Here is a 17,110-nt window from a genome sequence, read left to right on the forward strand (position 1 = left end):
AAAAAAAAAAAAAAAAAAAAAAAAAAAAGTAACCATGCCTATGTCAGCATATACATGTATTTTCACACCCTTTTAACACAAATGATAGAGTATTGTATGTTTTGCTTTTCAAACATAACTTTTTTTATTATAAAGGAACATAATTCTCTGGAAATTAAAAGTTCTGTGATACAATTTCAAATTATTCTTTTAACAGTCACTAACAAAAATCAAAAGTAAAGGCAATTATTATACACTGGAACATAAATCACATTTAAGCACAAATGTAAAAACGAAAGACTCATTTCTCTTCTTTAAGCTGTTTCTTTTCACTGGCTTCTTCCACATCAAAAGTGAATGGTTTGTCATAACCCATTAGATGCTTATAGTCTTCAGGGTTTGGAAAGAGTGCTGGATTAACTAACAGTGATTTTGTTTTAGCATAAAATGTGGTAAACACATGTGTGCTATTTGGAATCTTCACGTCATTCTGGTGGAAAACTGTACTCGTTTCCAAAAGCACAACATTATAAGTAATGGCTTTATAAGTGTCTGTTGTGGCCTCATGGTACAACCGAACGACATAGCCTTTTGTAAGAAAGTGAAGCAGTGTTGGAGTGATCACTGTAAAGCTTCCTATGATGCCATAAAATACGATTTGCAAAGGCAGACTTCCAAATATAATATTATTTTGTGCAAAAATGTACGGTAGAAATGCAAGGCTGATGAGACTTGTAGAGTAAGAAAAACATTTCACACCTAAATAAGAAAAAAAAGGGGAGAAGATTAACACTTTTAACTTTTATAAAAGAATAAACCTATCCAATTAACTCTTTCACCTTTCTCCCTACAATATCATCATCAAAACAACAAAACCAAAACACCTATATAGTGCTTATTATATTCCAGGCTCTATTTTAAGCACTTTACATATTTTATTCATGAAATCTAGAAAAAAGCCCTATGAGACTGATGTATAATTATCATCATCATCACTCCCATTTAAAAGATGAGAAAATATGAGGTACTTGCTCAATGTCACATAGCTACCAAGTAGCTGTGTTGGGATTTAAACCCAGGCAATCTGACTCTAGGGTCCAGGCTGTTGGCCATTACAATGCACTGCCTCTCCAGCTGGGAAGTCCGCTTTAGGGTTGGCTGGCTTCTATCACAGTTCCCAATAAAAGGTTTAATAATACTCAAAAATCTTTATGAATACTATAAAAGTTAATTCAGTCAGCAGATAATCAAATAAAGCTCTCTATTAACAAGCACTTCCACAGAGCTAACATAAAATGTTCAAATATGGGGCCAACTTTTTCAGGCTAAGTGCCCAGCATTAAAACAGCAAATTAAAAAAGAAACAAACAAAAAACACCACCAGTGGTTAAGAAACATATGGGAAAGGTAATCAACTTCTTTACCAAGGAAAAACATTCAAGTTAAAATAGTGAGATATTTTTACTTTATCACATTAGAAAGATTAAAAAACCAGTGACTTCTGAACTGTATACTTAAAAACGGTCAAAATGGTAACTTTTACTTTATGTCTATTTTACCACAGTATATAAATAAATAACTTAAAATGTAAATTTTCTTAGTTTGAATGTACAATTTATTTATTTATTTATTTTTTTGCAGTACGTGGGCCTCTCACTGTTGTGGCCTCTCCCGCTGCGGAGCACAGGCTCCGGACGCGCAGGTTCAGTGGCCATGGCTCACGGGCCTAGCCGCTCCGCGGCATGTGGGATCCTCCTGGACCGGGGCTTGAACCCGTGTCCCCTGCATCGGCAGGCGGACTCTCAACCACTGCGCCACCAGGGAAGCCCTGAATGTACAATTTTAACATGATCAAATACCATCTGTTTGGAAAACAGACAAGTTGAGATCCTAGAAGGGTTGATTATAAAGTTATTTTGGAAAAACAAAGGAAGCAAAAAAGGGGGGAGGGTTAGATACTAAAACATAAGATTCTATAATTAAAATAGTGTGGTACTGGTTCAGTACATAAACAGATCAATGGAAAAAAACGGGAAATCTAGACACAAACCTAACTGCATATGGAAATTTAGTATAGAACAAAGATACAATCTAAAATAAGTGGTGCTGGGACAACCAGATTCAGAGAAAATTCAATCGATCCCTCATACCATATACCAGGAAAACTCCAAATAATCCAGAGATTTAAGTGTGTAAAATAAGAAAGATATAACAAGAAAATACCCATGAAGTCCTTTATAATCTGAGAATAGGAAAACTTTTCTAATTATGACTGAAAATACAGAGGCAATCAAGGGGAAAGTTGATAAATCTGATCATCTTTTTAAAATGTACATGGACATAAATACCATAAACAAAGAGACAAATGAGAAAAATATTTGCAGCTTATATGACAAAGGGTTAATATCCCCAATACACAAAAGGTTTCTAGTATATGAGAAAAGATCAACAACCCAATAAACAAACATGCCAGAAATATAAGCAGACTGTTCAATGAAACAAAAATGCACACGGCCTTTCAACAGATGAAATGATGCTACGCCTCAATCATAAGAAACATTCAATTAAAACCACAGTGAAGGGTGGGAGGGAGGGAGACGCAAGAGGGAAGAGATAGGGGAACGTATGTATAACTGATTTACTTTGTTATAAAGCAGAAACTAACACACCATTGTAAAGCAATTATACTCCAATAAAGATGTTAAAAAAAATAAAACCACAGTGAGATACCGTTTTTCCCCCAAACTGGCAAAAACTAAAAATATGATGTCATACTCTGTTGGTGAGGCTATAACAAAGCAGACACTCTCATACATCACTCTTGCTTGAAGGCTTAATTATCTTGCATTAGTAATTTTAAAATAATTCCTTCCCCTCACAGGTAGATGCCATGACATTGGTACACATGGGATTCAATGGGGACCAAGCTGCGTTCTATATAAAAGCCTCCTTAGCCCTTCCAACTACCTGTTTTCCCCATTACTCTTTCACACTATAGTAGGTTGAATAGTGTCCCCTCAAAATTCACATCCATTTAGAACTTTAGAACGCGACCTTATTTGGAAATAGGGTCTTTGCAGACAATTAAAAGCTGAGATGAGATCATACTGGATAACAGTGGGCCCTACGTCCAATGAGAGTATCCTTAAAAGGACAGAACAAGATAAGCAGAGACACAGAGAACGCCGTGCGAAGTAGGAGGCAGAGACTGGAGTTATGCAGCTACAAGCCAAGGAAACATGAAGGACTGTTGGGAGCCACCAGAAGCTGGAAGAGACAAGGACAAGCTCTTTCCTAGAGGCTTCAGACAGCACGGAATGCCAACACCTTGATTTCAGACTTCTAGCCTTCAGAAATGTGAGAATAAATTTTTGTTGTTTTAATCCACCAAGCCTGTGGAAATGTACTGTTAGAGCCCTAGGAAACTAATACATACATATACTTTATTATGCCTGGATTGAAGTAATTGCTATTTTCTAAACATATTCTCATGCCTTCGCTCATACTACTTCCGTGCCTGGGATGCCCTTCTTCCACACGTCTTCATGTTCAAATTCTACTCATCTTAAAAGGAGAACACTATGACATCCGTAATTATCTGTTGCTGAATTAACAAGAACCGTCAACTAAAAGTCCCTTCAAATATCTTTAAATTAGGACCCAATTTGGTAGTTTAAATGGTACTGCTATGTTAATGTCTCTCACTCAGTTTTACACAGAAAAAATATTAATCCCTGATAAGTATAGTGACTTTCTATTACTATAATATTGAAGGAACTCAAACATTAAATTCTTCTACAGGTTACAGTTCTAGAACTTTGAATATCATGCGTAGCTCTGCTCTTCCACAAATATTATATCGTACCCACACTAAAATTAATTCCTATTTATATTCTCTTCTCTTCAGAATTGAGTCAAGTGGGAACATGAAAAAAATTGATTAAGCCTTCCCTTCATTTGAAGGAACGGTGTCTGTATTCAGAAAGAAGGGTTCCACAGGGGTCACGGTGAACACATCTCAAGGGCATCAATCTAGGGAACCCAGGCTCAATCCAGAGATGAGACACAGGCTCAGTGGCCCACTCATGTTGTGGCTTCTGAAGAAATTTCTACCATCCGAAATTGATTATTCCAGTAACTTCAGAACTCCACTCAATAGTGATTATCAGTCCTTATTCCCAAAAAGTTTTAAATAGCTAAAATTGTATTTTAAACATACTCTATTTTAATGTCACACACTCTTGAGAACTTACAAACTTCCAGATTAAATTTTAGACAACTGGTTAACACCAGCATGATCAAAAGCACACATGCAAATGGGGCACAGAAATCTGTGGCCAACTTGGCTATAAAGTAATCCTCCAGATATTTCAGGTTATACTTTTTTTTTTTAAGATTATTAAAATGAAATACAACCTCAGGAACTTGAACAAATCACAAACCTAAGTTCTTCTGACTTTCCCTACTAAAATATTCCATACTAAATAATAAATTATGACCTAAGGAAAGAGCTTTAAACTTGTAGCTATCTAAAACACTGCCCTTTCCTTCTCCACGATAACTCCCTACTACCTGGAAAACCCCTAAGTAAATATGTTTGCTGAAAATTCTAAGATGACCTAAAAAAATGTAAAATTAATATATCTTTGAATTAGAAAAGTATTACTGCTCATTTTAACTGCAGAATCTAAAAACACATACTGTAAATGTCTACTTATCCCAAATAACTACTCCTAAGAAGTACTCACCCATATTTTTTTCCTCTGCATATTCAAACATTACATAAACATACACTTTTTGTTGTTTTATTTTGTTGCTAAACATCCCGAGAGGTGACCAAAGGATGGAATCTTTAGTGCCCAGCCATAAGATCACAAAGTCATAAGAGTCTACAAAAAGCTTTTTAAAATCTCCTAAAAATGCAAAGGTCTTAACCTCTAAATCTGTCATCAACAGATCACAAGAAAAAAATTATAATTTTTCCTTCTGTCTTGCAATTACGAAGTGCTAAAATAATAAGTTATCACATGCTAAGAACCTTTTTTGTAAGTAAAAGGGGGGAAAAAAGGAAATATCCTCACTTCTGATTACCCACCAAATACTGTTCGGGCCAGATTCCCAGTATAAATCAGCCTTCCATCTTCTGATTTTTCAAGTTGTGTATGTAAACATCGAACACATCTTTCCCAACAAACAGGTACCTATTGAAACAGAGACCATTATAATGTGAGTACATGATAAAACTGCATTTTAGACCAACTTTTAAATTTTTTTAAGGTTATTTTGAAAAATATAATAAAGAGTAAAAGAAAACTTATCACATGGGGTGATTTAAGGAATTCTTCCAACTAATCTACAAAGCTAAAGAAAGCAAACTGAGTAACAGAATGGCTTTCCTTAATTCCACTCACAAGTAGACACTGAATCGGGAGTTTGAAGACCTAGGTTTGCATCCCAGCTAGAAGCATTTTAAAGTGTGACCTTAAACAAGTAAAAAGTTAGTGGAAGAGTTTCTTCTACTCCACACCACTCTCGCTCAACTGTCAAAGACTTAAATGCATTAGCTTTTTTAAAAACTTAAGTTAATTATGTAAGTAAAATACTGCAAATTCAGAAAGTTTAAAGTCCAGACTGCTTTTAATACTTCAAAAATATCTATACTATAGCTAGTATTAAAAAAATAATAATAACTCTTTCCCCAAGGGTCTCGTATCCATTCCTTGCTCCTCGCAAGGAAAATATTTACTTGAACTCCTACATCAAATTTCACAGGAACAAAAGAGTTGCCCGAACCTCTGAAAATGACTTTCACAACACACACTCTTCAAGATGTAAAAGGCATGCCTAATCCCTTTATGCTGAAATTTAATGAGATTCCAATTCCCGCGTTGGCCTTTCCTCCCAAGTTTCAACCATGTTTGCTAACCCTAATATTTTACAGGGCAGGATTAGGAAACAATTTATTCAGATTAAAATGAGGATTAACGTCTCCATCCCATTTTTCCAGGGAGCAAAGGAATTCCTAAAAATAGAGCCACCTAATAAAAAACAGAACAAACTCAAAATCAGGTTCCCCGAGCTCTTTCAGTTCGGTCTCCACGTGGTGCATCTAATTTCGCTGCAAATTAACTCATACGAGCTTGCGCTCAAGGACAGAAAAAAAAAAAAAAAAAAAAGAGAGTCCTCACAAGCCTGCTGGATTTGCAACCATCTCTGTAAAGTGACTGGAACCGCCCAGAAAATAAGCACTTTCCAAGGGACACTGCTGGACTCGCGGGGGCTGCGCACCCCGGGAGCACCGGCCTGTTGCCCAGGCCGAGGCCGGCCACTCCTGCCAGCCCCGCAGCACGGGGCTCCTTCAGCACCAGAGCCGCCGTGCAGGCCGGGAAGAAGCTATGGGAGAGCCGGGCTCCCCAGGCCCGGTGCTAGTCCCACCCCCACCCTTATTCGGGTCCACGAGCCCTCTGACTGCCGACCTGCGCTCGCACCCGACACGGCAGAAGCGTCGCGGCTGCCGACAGCCCCGCGCCCCCGCCGCCGCCCCGCCCCGAGGAGCCTCTGCAGGAGGCCGCCCGCCAGACGGCCGCCCTAGGGCCTCGGAGCGCAGTGGCTGCCCACGGTGCCGTCCTCTTCCCACCGAGCTGCAGTCCGGCCGCCCACGGGCCCCCCAACGCCAGAAGCAGCATCCCGCGCGTGACCAGAAACGGCGACTGCACTGCGGCAGCAGCAGGGCACGCCGAGGCGCAGCTCCTCACCGGACCGCGGCAGAAACGAGCCGCGAACTCCCCGCCGCCTGCAGGTCCGCGGGCCGCACTGGCCGCGTGCGCGTGCGCAGAATGGACGGCCCGCCGGCAACCAGCCCAGGCAAACGAGTTCCTTGTGGGCTGAGATATGAATCCGACCTGACCCTCGCTGCCGGGACCAGCAAACGGCCATCCTGCGCGCTGCTTCCCCTCGTCGGAATCTGGCGCTCTTTATAACCGTGTGGAAGGACAGAGGGAAGAGACAGGCGCGAAGGACAAAGCCTGGAAGCAGGGTTAAATCTTTCATTCTCGTTGGCATCATTTTCTGTGCCCAAAAAACCATTTTCTCTGCGGAAAATGTTTCTAACCTGTTGGCACAGAGGAATAATACAGTGCACGTTTGAACAAAAATGAATAGTAATTTAATCCAACCAATAGGTTGGTAGAAAATGAGTGGAACTCGTTTATATAATGTTCATACTTGTCAAATTTGTCTTCGGAAATCACTCTCATCCGTTTACACGATCGTTCATTATTTGTTAAAGAGATCTTGAGCGCCTCGCAAACTGCCAGGACTAAGTTGGAAGCAGAGGATACAAAGATACTGAATAAAATTGGAAATCCACAATGCTTACATAGTGAGGGAAACACCTAAAAATAAGCTAAAATATAATGCTGAAATATAATTGAAATATACCAATTTACAAAATGCTGCAGAGCCTCTGAATGTCCAAAGGCTTCAGGTTCAGCTGAGTATTGAGGGATGAGCATCCAACTAGTAAAAGACGCTTTTGTTTGCTATTTCAGAACCATGTTTTTCACTCAATATGGTGCTGGTGGGCTTCCCTGGTGGCGCAGTGGTTGAGAGTCTGCCTGCCAATGCAGGGAACACGAGTTCGAGCCCTGGTCCAGGAAGATCCTACATGCCTCCAAGCAACTAAGCCCGTGCGCCGCAACTACTGAGCCTGTGCTCCAGAGCCCGCGAGCCACAACTACTGAGCCCACGTGCCACAACTACTGAAGCCCGCGTGCCTAGAGCCTGTGCTCTGCAACAAGAGGAGCCACCACAGTGAGAAAGAACCCCACGCACCGCAACCAAGAGTAGTTGCTCACAGCAACTAGAGAAAGCCCACGCAAAGCAATGAAGACCCAGTGCTGCCAAAAATAAAATAAATTTATTAAAAAAAAAATGAAAAAATAAAAAAAAATATATGTTATTGGCATAGGAGAGGAACAAACTAATAGTCGAAAATAGTATCACCTTCGCAACTCCAAATTCTGTCTACTTTTTTCTGGGTATCCAGAAGGATAAAATTATACTATTTCTTTATGGATAATTTCACTTTCTTTCTTTCGTTTGTTCATTGAAGTATAGTTGATTTACAATGTTGTGCTAATTTCTGCACATTATATATTATAGCAAAGTGACTCAGTTACACACATATATACATTCTTTTGTCATATTCTTTTCCATTATGGTTTATCCCAGGAGATTGGGTATAGTTCCCTGTGCTATACAGTAGGACGTTGTTGTTTATCCATTCTAAATGTAATAGCTTGCATCTACTAACCCCAAATTCCCAGTCCATCCCTCCCCCACCCTCTGCCCCTTGGCAACCACACCTGTTCTCTGTGAGTCTGTTTCTGTTTTGTAGATAGGTTCATTTGTGCCATATTTTAGATTGCACATATAAGTGATATCATATGTCTTTTTCTGACTCATTCACTTAGTATGATAATCTCTAGTTGCATCCATGTTGCCGCAAATGGCATTATTTCCTTCTTTTTTATGGCTGAGTAATAGTTCACTGTATATATATATATATATATATACACACCACATCTTCTTTATCCATTCATCTGTCGATGGACATTTAGGTTGTTTCCATGTCTCTGCTATTGTAACTTCCCTTTTTTAAAGTTATCTTCCACTTACCTTTCAAAAACTCTTGTTTTAGTGTAATTCATATTACAAACAATATCAGTTAGCCATGATTGTACTGATATGTATGTAAATTTTTCTGTTCATACAGTGTTTTTCTTTAATAGCTTTAAAAAGATAAACTGAGGCATGCTAAAATTTTTGAGTTTATTTGAGCAAAAATTTATTCAAATCGGACAGCACCCAAACTGGAAGTGGTCAGGAGCACTCCACTGACAGGAGCTAGAGGCAAGGTTTTTATGGAGAAGATGCACATGCAAAGCAAGGAAATTATCTGATTGGTTATTGCTTATGCCACAGTGAGGCATGTAGGATCTTAGTTCCGCGACCAGGGATCTAACCCATGCGCCCTGCAGTGGAAGCGTGGAGTATTAACCACTAGACCGCCAGGGAAGTCCCTGCTTATAGCTTAAGCTATTGCATTATTTGGGAAAATCTAGTTGGCTGTTTGTGATTGGTTGTTTGTGATTGGTTGTTTGTGATTGGTTGTAAGTACCTTGAGGTATTTATAAGAATTGAATCTGGCTTAGCTTTTGGATTGCTCACTAACCTACCAAGGCATCAGAGCCATCTCAGTCTAATGGCCTCTTTGTATGATTACTTCAACAATACATTGAGGGACTTCCCTGGTGACGCAGTGGTTAAGAATCTGCCTGCCAATGCAGGGGACATGGGTTTCGAGCCCAGGTCCGGGAAGATCCCACATGCCGCGGAGTAACTGAGCCCGCGAGCCACAACTACTGAGCCTGCACGACTAGAGCCCCTGCTCCACAACAAGAGAAGCCACCGCAGTGAGAAGCCCGCGCACTGCAACGAACAGTAGCCCCCGATCTCAGTAACTAGAGAAAGCCCACACAGCAACAAAGACCCAACGCAGTCAAAAATTAATTAAATAATTAATTTTTAAAATATATATTGAGAGAACCTGAATTTTTATCTTCTGTTAAGCTTAGTTTCTTCCTACAGAAACTGTAAGCAAATGGAAATAATAATATTTGGTCTACTCAAGGTTTCTAAGTAGCTAAAATGAGATGATATTCTGAAAATTCTGTGCTATAGAATTATATGAAATTGTCATTCATGGTTAAAAAGATTTCCCATTCTAGTAGTTTAGAGACAATTTTTGAATATATACTACTTGAGTGGGATTTTAGAATGATACTAAGGCTCTTTACAAAATAAGCCTTGATTCCCCATTCATATCATCTGAGAGGGTCCCTTTAAAGATGGAGGGTGATGGAAAAATTGAAAATGGCTATCAGTTGTAGAATGTATGACCACCATTATTGTATGTATTTTTTGTTTGTTTTTTGGCTGTCTTTCCTCCCCATCCACCAGCCCCCTTCCCCTCCTTTAACATGAGCTAAAGGGCAGAAGGGTGTGATGGAAAAAAGAAAAGAAAAATTGTGGTAAAGCTAGTATTTTGATAAGGACCCTAAATACTTCTTTATACATTACTAGTTTCGAAAATAAACTACGAGAATCTTTGGGGAAAAGAATTTGTCAACAGATTATCAAGATCTTTTAAAATATTCATATTCTAAAGAAATAGAAACATGGTCAAAGATTTCTGCAGATACTGAACACAGTATTACATGAAGTGATTTAAAAATGGAAATATGGTCAATGTCCAACATTTAAGGAAATACTTTAGTGAGTCATGGTACATTTAGACGATGTAAGTATATACAGACATTAAAAATGATGCTTGTTGAGATTTTGGTTACAGAAGTGTGGGTTACTGAGGTTTGTTAAGTTGGAAAATAAATAGTATAAAGAACCATATATATACAGAGTATAATCTATGTAAAAGTGTATTAAAAAACCAAATTTATCTGCAATTTCTGCATTTTTATAAGCATATATTATATTGATTACATAATAAATAAAATTTTTAAGTACAATTTTGAGTTTTTTTTAAAAGTCCTAGACTAAATTCTAGCCCTAAATCTGGCATTAGCTGGCCTCAGTATCCTCACCTGGAAAATTCTATCATTCTCTAGGCAACTAACAGAGTGACCCTTATAGAAGGTGACAATGCAATGAGGAAAAGGGAAAGTTTTAAGGGGAGAAAACAACACTTCTAAAGTAGAGGAGGAAAAGTGTAATTGAAAATGGGCCCACATCCTCCTCTTCTCACCCCATTGCCTCTCCTCCCCACCAAATTCTACTCTGAGCTATTGTAACCAAAAAACTTTAATAATTTTTGCAAAGGCTTTGAAAAATTAACCCAGGACGGTCTGTCCGGTATTGCTTTTGCAACACCTTTTATCTGCCAAATGAACTAAAAAAGTCTTGAAGGCAAAAGTCACTAATTAGGTCAACAAACTTTGGATCGCCTGTATCTGTTTTCCTTTTGCGGACATCGTTACACAACAGACGGAGTTGAGCAACTCGCAATGGTGAGAGTCTTGGCCCTACATTCCTTTCATGTCACAGTCCGGTAAACAGAGGGTGAACTTTATTTAGCTGTTTCACCCTTCCTGGAAGGGTGCCTAAATTTCACCAAGGGAAAGCAAGTAAAGACGGCTCTGATTTACGATAGTTCGACTTACAATTTCTTGACTATACTTTGGTGCCAAAGCTATACGCATTCAGTATAAACCATACACAATTTGAAATTTTAATCTTTTCCTGGGCTACCAATATGCCGTATGAAACTCTCTCCCCGCTGTTGAAGTTCCTAGTCAGCCACCCAGACAGGAGGGTAAACAACCAATACACTTATACAACTATTGTGTTTTTCACTTTCAGTACAAGTAATCAATAAATTACCTAAGATAATCAACACTTTATTATAAAATAAGCTTTCCATTGGACGATTTCTGCCCAACTGCAGGCTAATATAAGCATTCTGAGCACATTCTAAGATAAGCTAGGCTAAATTATGTTGAATAGGTTAGGTCTATTAAATGCATTTTCGACTTACGACATTTTCAAATTCCACTGGGCTTATCAGGACATAACCCCATCTTAAGTGGAAGTGAGATTTGTAAAAATGATAGGTGGATGGGGGGTGGGGGGAAGCGCGCCGGGGAGAGAGCGGGAGAGAGAGGAGAGGAAGGAGGGGCAAAGGGGTCGTAGAGTGACAAAGATGGTGTCAGAACTGAGTACTGGTGGCAGGACTTTCGGTGAGTGATGTCAGAATCCAGAAGCTGAGCAACCCGGTTGCTGGGAGGGGGCAGGAGGTGGGGGAAAGGCCTCAGAGTGGGGGTGGGGGGCGTGGTTAGTTTTCAGTAAACACTGAAAGGTACCGGGAAGAGAGGAAATGAGGCCAGCGATTTCGCGAGCTGTTGGGATGCTCTTCAACAAGCTCTGCAACTTTTCACAAAAGACAAGCTGCTTCATAAAGAGCACGATCTTGTTAGCATAGCAACCGCACTCCCACTATCCAGTCTTTCCTCTGCAGGTACGCGACCTCTACGCGTACCCCGAAACGAGCGGCAGGAACAACTTCCAAAATTACAAGGTTCTTAACATTCAGCGTGAGAAACTACAAGTCCCAGGTTGCAGTGCTGCCTCAACCAAACACGACAGTACGCCAGAGAAACTACAAATCCCAGGATGCAATGCTGCCTCGGACCACCCCCGCCCACCCGCCCCCAAGCACCTCTTTGAGGATGCTGTCCCCGCGGAAATCAGATCAGGATCGGCGCTGCATGCTGGGAGTCAAAAGACCCAGAATAGGATTGGTTGAGACTTTCCAGGGACGACCGTCCTCTTAGGCTTGGCCTGTGGGAGAGGGGAGGGGGCGCTGCGCACTTCCTGTAGACGCCGGCGGGCTACGGACTCAGCGAGTCCCCGCCTCACTAGGTACTAATCTCCCGCGCGTAGAAAGCGTCCGTGACCCAGCGGAAGTGATTCCTCCAAATGACCCGGAACCCACGGCGGCAGGCAGCTGGGGGTGGGGGGGCGGCCCTGGTATAGGGGCTGTGGCGGTGCGCTTGGACCCGGTGCGGTGGCTGCGGTGGCTGCGGGGCTGACGAGTGAGTCTCGGGCTGGGGTGGGAACGGAGCTCCGGGCCAGCGTGGGGGACGGGGGAGGCTCCTAGTGAGCTCGCTCGCCCTCCCACCTCCCACCCCTTCCCATTTGGGCGGGGAAGGAACGGAAGCTCTTACCCTTCCCTGGCCTCTTCGGCTCCTGGTTTGGGGGAGGGGAGAGGAGGGCGGCGAGACCTTTCCTGGTGCCGCTCGGGGGGCTTGGAAAAGGGTGGAAGGAGGGGCGGCGGCCGGCGAGACTGGGCCTCCTGGGGGTTAAACGCGGGCAGGGTGGGGTTAGGAGCATGGCAGCCCTGTCGCTTTCCCTTTTTGCTTTCCCCGGGTGCACTCAGATTCGTTCTTTTTTGGGGTCAGTCCCTAGTCATAGAAGAGGGCCTTCGCTCTTCCCAGTTGCGGGACCCCGAGAAGTTTACCAACTTGTTGGGTGATCTCTGCCCGACTTGGTGTTTTGGGGCTGCCGTGCATCTGCCTCCCAGTCTCATCTGAAAGGAGGTATCTAGTGTCAAGTACAGTGGCCATTAAGTTTCTCTTACGGAACCTCTTTAATACAGCTATGGAGTTCGAGTTATTAGTGCGAGCATTTCTACTCAGCATCGCCTTCAGTGTGGAAAACAACCACAATCCTTTAGAGTTTTAAAACCTCATTTTCAAACTGCCAGATTGGCTTTCTGATCCCCAGCTAGTTTCCTTTTTTGTTTAGTGGACTAAAATTATACGTCTCGGATCTCGTTTACATTATAATTGTGGTATAATTCATGATGTTGAAATATCACGGTTCACACGTGGATTCATTCATTTTGGAGATACAGTGGCAAGGAGACAACTGTGGTCCCTGTCATCGTGGGTGTTATGTGCTTATTGCCAGTGATGATTTTGGCTTCTTAATTTTTAAATGACTGTGCTTTTTTCCCCTTAAGTGTGAGATTTACCTAATAACTACCATTCCAAAAAATACATATGTATATAAACTTACTTCAAATGGAAGATACTAGTTTCATTACCTTATGGTAATTCTGTAATATAGTCAGTAGTTTGTAGTCAGAAGTTATAGTCAGTTCTATATATCAAGTTCCAAAGTAATATTTATATCTTATAAATTGTTTGTTTGGGGTTTTTGGGTAGATTTTTTTCAGTACTAGAAAATAATCTGGAAAATCTTTGTATTTACACTGGTATGTGTTAATGCATTTCAGCTAAACTGTCCTAAATGTTTACTGTTCCGTTATTAAATAAGATCAGAAAAAGCTCACCCAGTGATGCTCAAAATTTCAAGCCTTGGTGATTAAGAAAACAGTAGTGCCATTCACTCAGCTCTTTATTGAGCATCTTTTATATGTTAGGCACTAAATGAGGCCTGCCCGCACCAAGCTTGAGGAAAGAGGCTATACATTAAGGAAGCAAATACAGTTTCAGGTGGTGATAAATGTGAAGAGACTATAGCTAGATTAGAGTTAGATTAAGTTAGAGTGACTAGGGTGTGGTGTCTGATTTTGAAAGGGAAGTGATGAAGGAAGACCTACCTCTCTTAGGAGTTAATGCTTTGCCTGGAGACTAAAATAATAAAGATCTGAAGAAAGAGTTTTTCAGAGAGCAGTAACTGTAAATGCATAGACCTTAAGGGAGGAACGAACTTGACCTATTAAAATACTTAGACTGCCAATGTGGCCGGACGTTAATGAAGGAAGAGTGATGGGAGATGAGATCAGAGTGGTTAGCAAGGAGTAAATAAGATGGAACTTTACAGTCCTTATTCTGTCCGTAATGAGAAGCCATTAGAGCATTCTGTGCAGGGGAGTGATACCTGGCTTATGCTTTTGATGACTGATTGCTGAGTGGCAAACTGACAGAGTTGGAGAAAAGTGGAAAAACCAGCTCCGAAGGAGGCTGGTAGTAGTTCAGTTGCCATGTGGTAGCTTGAACTAGAGATGTAGAGTTGGAAGTTAGTGAGAAGTGGTCTGATTTGGAATGTCATTTGAAGGTGGAGCCAAATGGTTCTTACCTTCGCCCCAGGACAGAAAAAAATTTGGAGGAGTCACCTGTTTTGCCCGAGCATCTGGGTGAACAGTAGCACCATTTACTGGAATGAGGAAGACTGGGGCAGGTGCACTGGTTTCTGAGGAATAAAGCAGGAGTTCTGTATAGAGTGTACTGAGTTGGTGACTTTCTGCAGCTCAGAATATGTGCAGTAGGCAAGTAGGATATCCACTGCTGTTGCTCAGGGGAGAAGTCAGGCTAGTGAGATCATCTTGGAGTTATATTTTACATGTGATATTTTAAACTATGGACCAGGGCTTCCCTGGTGGCGCAGTGGTTGAGAGTCCGCCTGCCGATGCAGGGGACGCGGGTTCGTGCCCCGGTCCGGGAAGATCCCACACGCCGCGGAGCGGCTGGGCCCCTGAGCCATGGCCGCTGAGCCTGCGCGTCCGGAGCCTCTGCTCCGCATTGGGAGAGGCCACAGCAGTGAGAGGCCCGCGTACCTCAAAGAAAAAAAAAAAAACTATGGACCAGAGGACATCAAGTAAAGAGTATTAATGGAGAAGAGGGCAGATGGCTGGGAGCACTCGGGTCAGAGGAGGAGCAAACAGTGACAGAAGCAGAAAGGCCAGGAGGGTGTGGCATCCGTAATACTAAGGGAAGAAAATGTTTCAGAAAACAGGGCGGAGGCAACTGTAAAGCCCTAAGAGTAAGATGATGATTAAAAATTGACCCAGAGGGGGACTTCCCTGGTGGTCCAGTGGTTAAGACTCCGTGCTTCCAATGCAGGGGGCCCGGGTTCGATCCCTGGTCCAGAACTAGATCCCGCATACCGCAGCTAAGACCCCCGTGCAGCCAAATAAATAAATAAATATTTTTAAAATGAATAAATAAAATAATTTTTAAAAAATGACCCAATGACCAAGTAGTTGAAATTTGACAAGAGCACTTTGAATGGACTAGAGGTCTAAAAAGTCTGATCAGTATGGGTTACAGAGAAGTGTATGGTAGTGATGATGTTACAGCATTTTGATATGTTGAATTGTGGCAGGAAAAAAATCCTTGGATCACTGTGCTTAGGTGGAAGGGTTGGCCTTGCATAGGAAGGATGATTTTTACTCAACTTTTGAAACAGGAAGTATATGGTATATAGATGCAGGTAGGGTGAAGGTGGAAAGATAAGGTAGTTGAAGTGATTTGTTTCTGTTTTGTCGATGAAATAAGTGAAGTTGTCAGGGTAGGGAGGAGAGGTATGTTGGAGGTTTAGGAGATGCTGTAAATTTTCTCAGAGTAGGAAAGCCAGTTTACTGGGTAGGAGGCTCAGTACGACACCAAGTATCTGTTTGAAGTGTGTGGCCATAAATTTAAAATAGAGCCCAGTCAAAATGGTTGTGACTTTTCTTCAGCCAGTCCAGTCTTTGGTTGAGGCCTGAGCTCGGTGGGGAATCGGGTTTGGCCAGGGTTGGGATTTGGGTGGGTAGCTACGTCAGAGGAGAGGGCAGGGAGTTAAGGGTGTAAGGAGTGTGAGGCACGCGTGGTGCCCGTCTTCATGAGCTCTTCACAGCGGGATGAAGCAAGGTCAGGGGTGGTTTTATATTTGTTTCTTTTCAGCCCGTCAGTTAAAGGTTCTTTTTAATTATTTTATAGTGTGTAGAATCTATAATTAGGTACACACTCTATAGTGAAGTACTTGTTCATACTTTTTAGACCAAAACAAAGGAGTTTGAAGATCACTGTCTAAGAGGGAGATTAGGTAGGTTACAGGGTAAGGCAGACAAGACAGCCTCAGTGGGAACACACAGCACTCTAGAGCTCTTGAGTTGTGTGCTGTGTGGGAGTGACTCTTGCTTAATAAAGATGGGAAATTGGGAGTTATGGGCAGTTTGTTGTAGAGGGAGGGTGAATTTCACATGGGTTCAATCATGAAATGGTAGAGCTGGAAGGGACTTTAGACACAGTTGAGTCCAATTTCCTCATTTGGGAGATGAAGAAACAGAAGTCTTATCATTTAACCTATCTGGGTCTCAAGATAGAAATGCGCAGAGTAGAAATTCAAATATGGACTTCTAACGACACTGAGTTACTTTGCCAAAAGTATTAAAACTGCCTACACAAGAGTTAAGTACTATAGGAGCATTGTTATAAGTTGAATAAGCCAGGATGAGAATTTTATCTCATCCTGAGATACATAAATTCAGCGACACTATAAGCACATTCTAGGCAAGATATTCTGATGTCTTGTTACAAACTGGAATTGTGTAACTTCTGTCAATTTGTATTAATGGCCAAAGCCGCTCTTCTTGCCTCTTCAAATAGGCCAAAACATTAGATAATTTTTGGTTAATGTAATTTACTTTGTTTTCCAAATTAATCATATTCTTACATATATATATATATATATATATTTTTTTTTTTTTTTTTTTTTTTTTTTTGCGGTAGGGGGGCCTCTCACCGTTGTGGCCTCTTCCGTTGGG

At 41.4% G+C, this 17,110-nt stretch overlaps 2 protein-coding genes across 4 annotated transcripts in view; one reads left to right on the top strand and one right to left on the bottom strand.

Annotated features, from left to right (window-relative positions):
* Positions 1-127: 127 nt before the first annotated feature.
* TMEM70 (transmembrane protein 70) lies at positions 128-6,665 on the bottom strand. Its single transcript, XM_007116453.4, has 3 exons — positions 6,456-6,665; positions 5,075-5,180; positions 128-738 (listed from the first exon to the last, which is right to left on the bottom strand). The coding sequence occupies exons 1-3, from the start codon at positions 6,663-6,665 to the stop codon at positions 281-283; spliced, it is 774 nt and encodes a 257-aa protein (XP_007116515.2). The 3' UTR covers positions 128-280.
* Positions 6,666-11,774: 5,109 nt separating this feature from the next.
* ELOC (elongin C) overlaps positions 11,775-17,110 on the top strand; it is an 18,802-nt gene continuing 13,466 nt past the window's right edge. Inside the window, exon 1 of one of the 3 annotated variants that reach the window (XM_028500509.2) lies at positions 11,775-11,795. The gene's annotated coding sequence lies outside the window, so the exon portion shown is untranslated. Of the gene's footprint in view, positions 11,796-12,515; positions 12,651-17,110 lie in introns of those variants that run through there. The other 2 variants (XM_007116447.4, XM_028500510.2) reach the window with 2 other exon arrangements.

The sequence above is a fragment of the Physeter macrocephalus genome, chromosome 15, assembly GCF_002837175.3.
Source record: "Physeter macrocephalus isolate SW-GA chromosome 15, ASM283717v5, whole genome shotgun sequence".
Lineage (NCBI taxonomy): Eukaryota > Metazoa > Chordata > Mammalia > Artiodactyla > Physeteridae > Physeter > Physeter macrocephalus.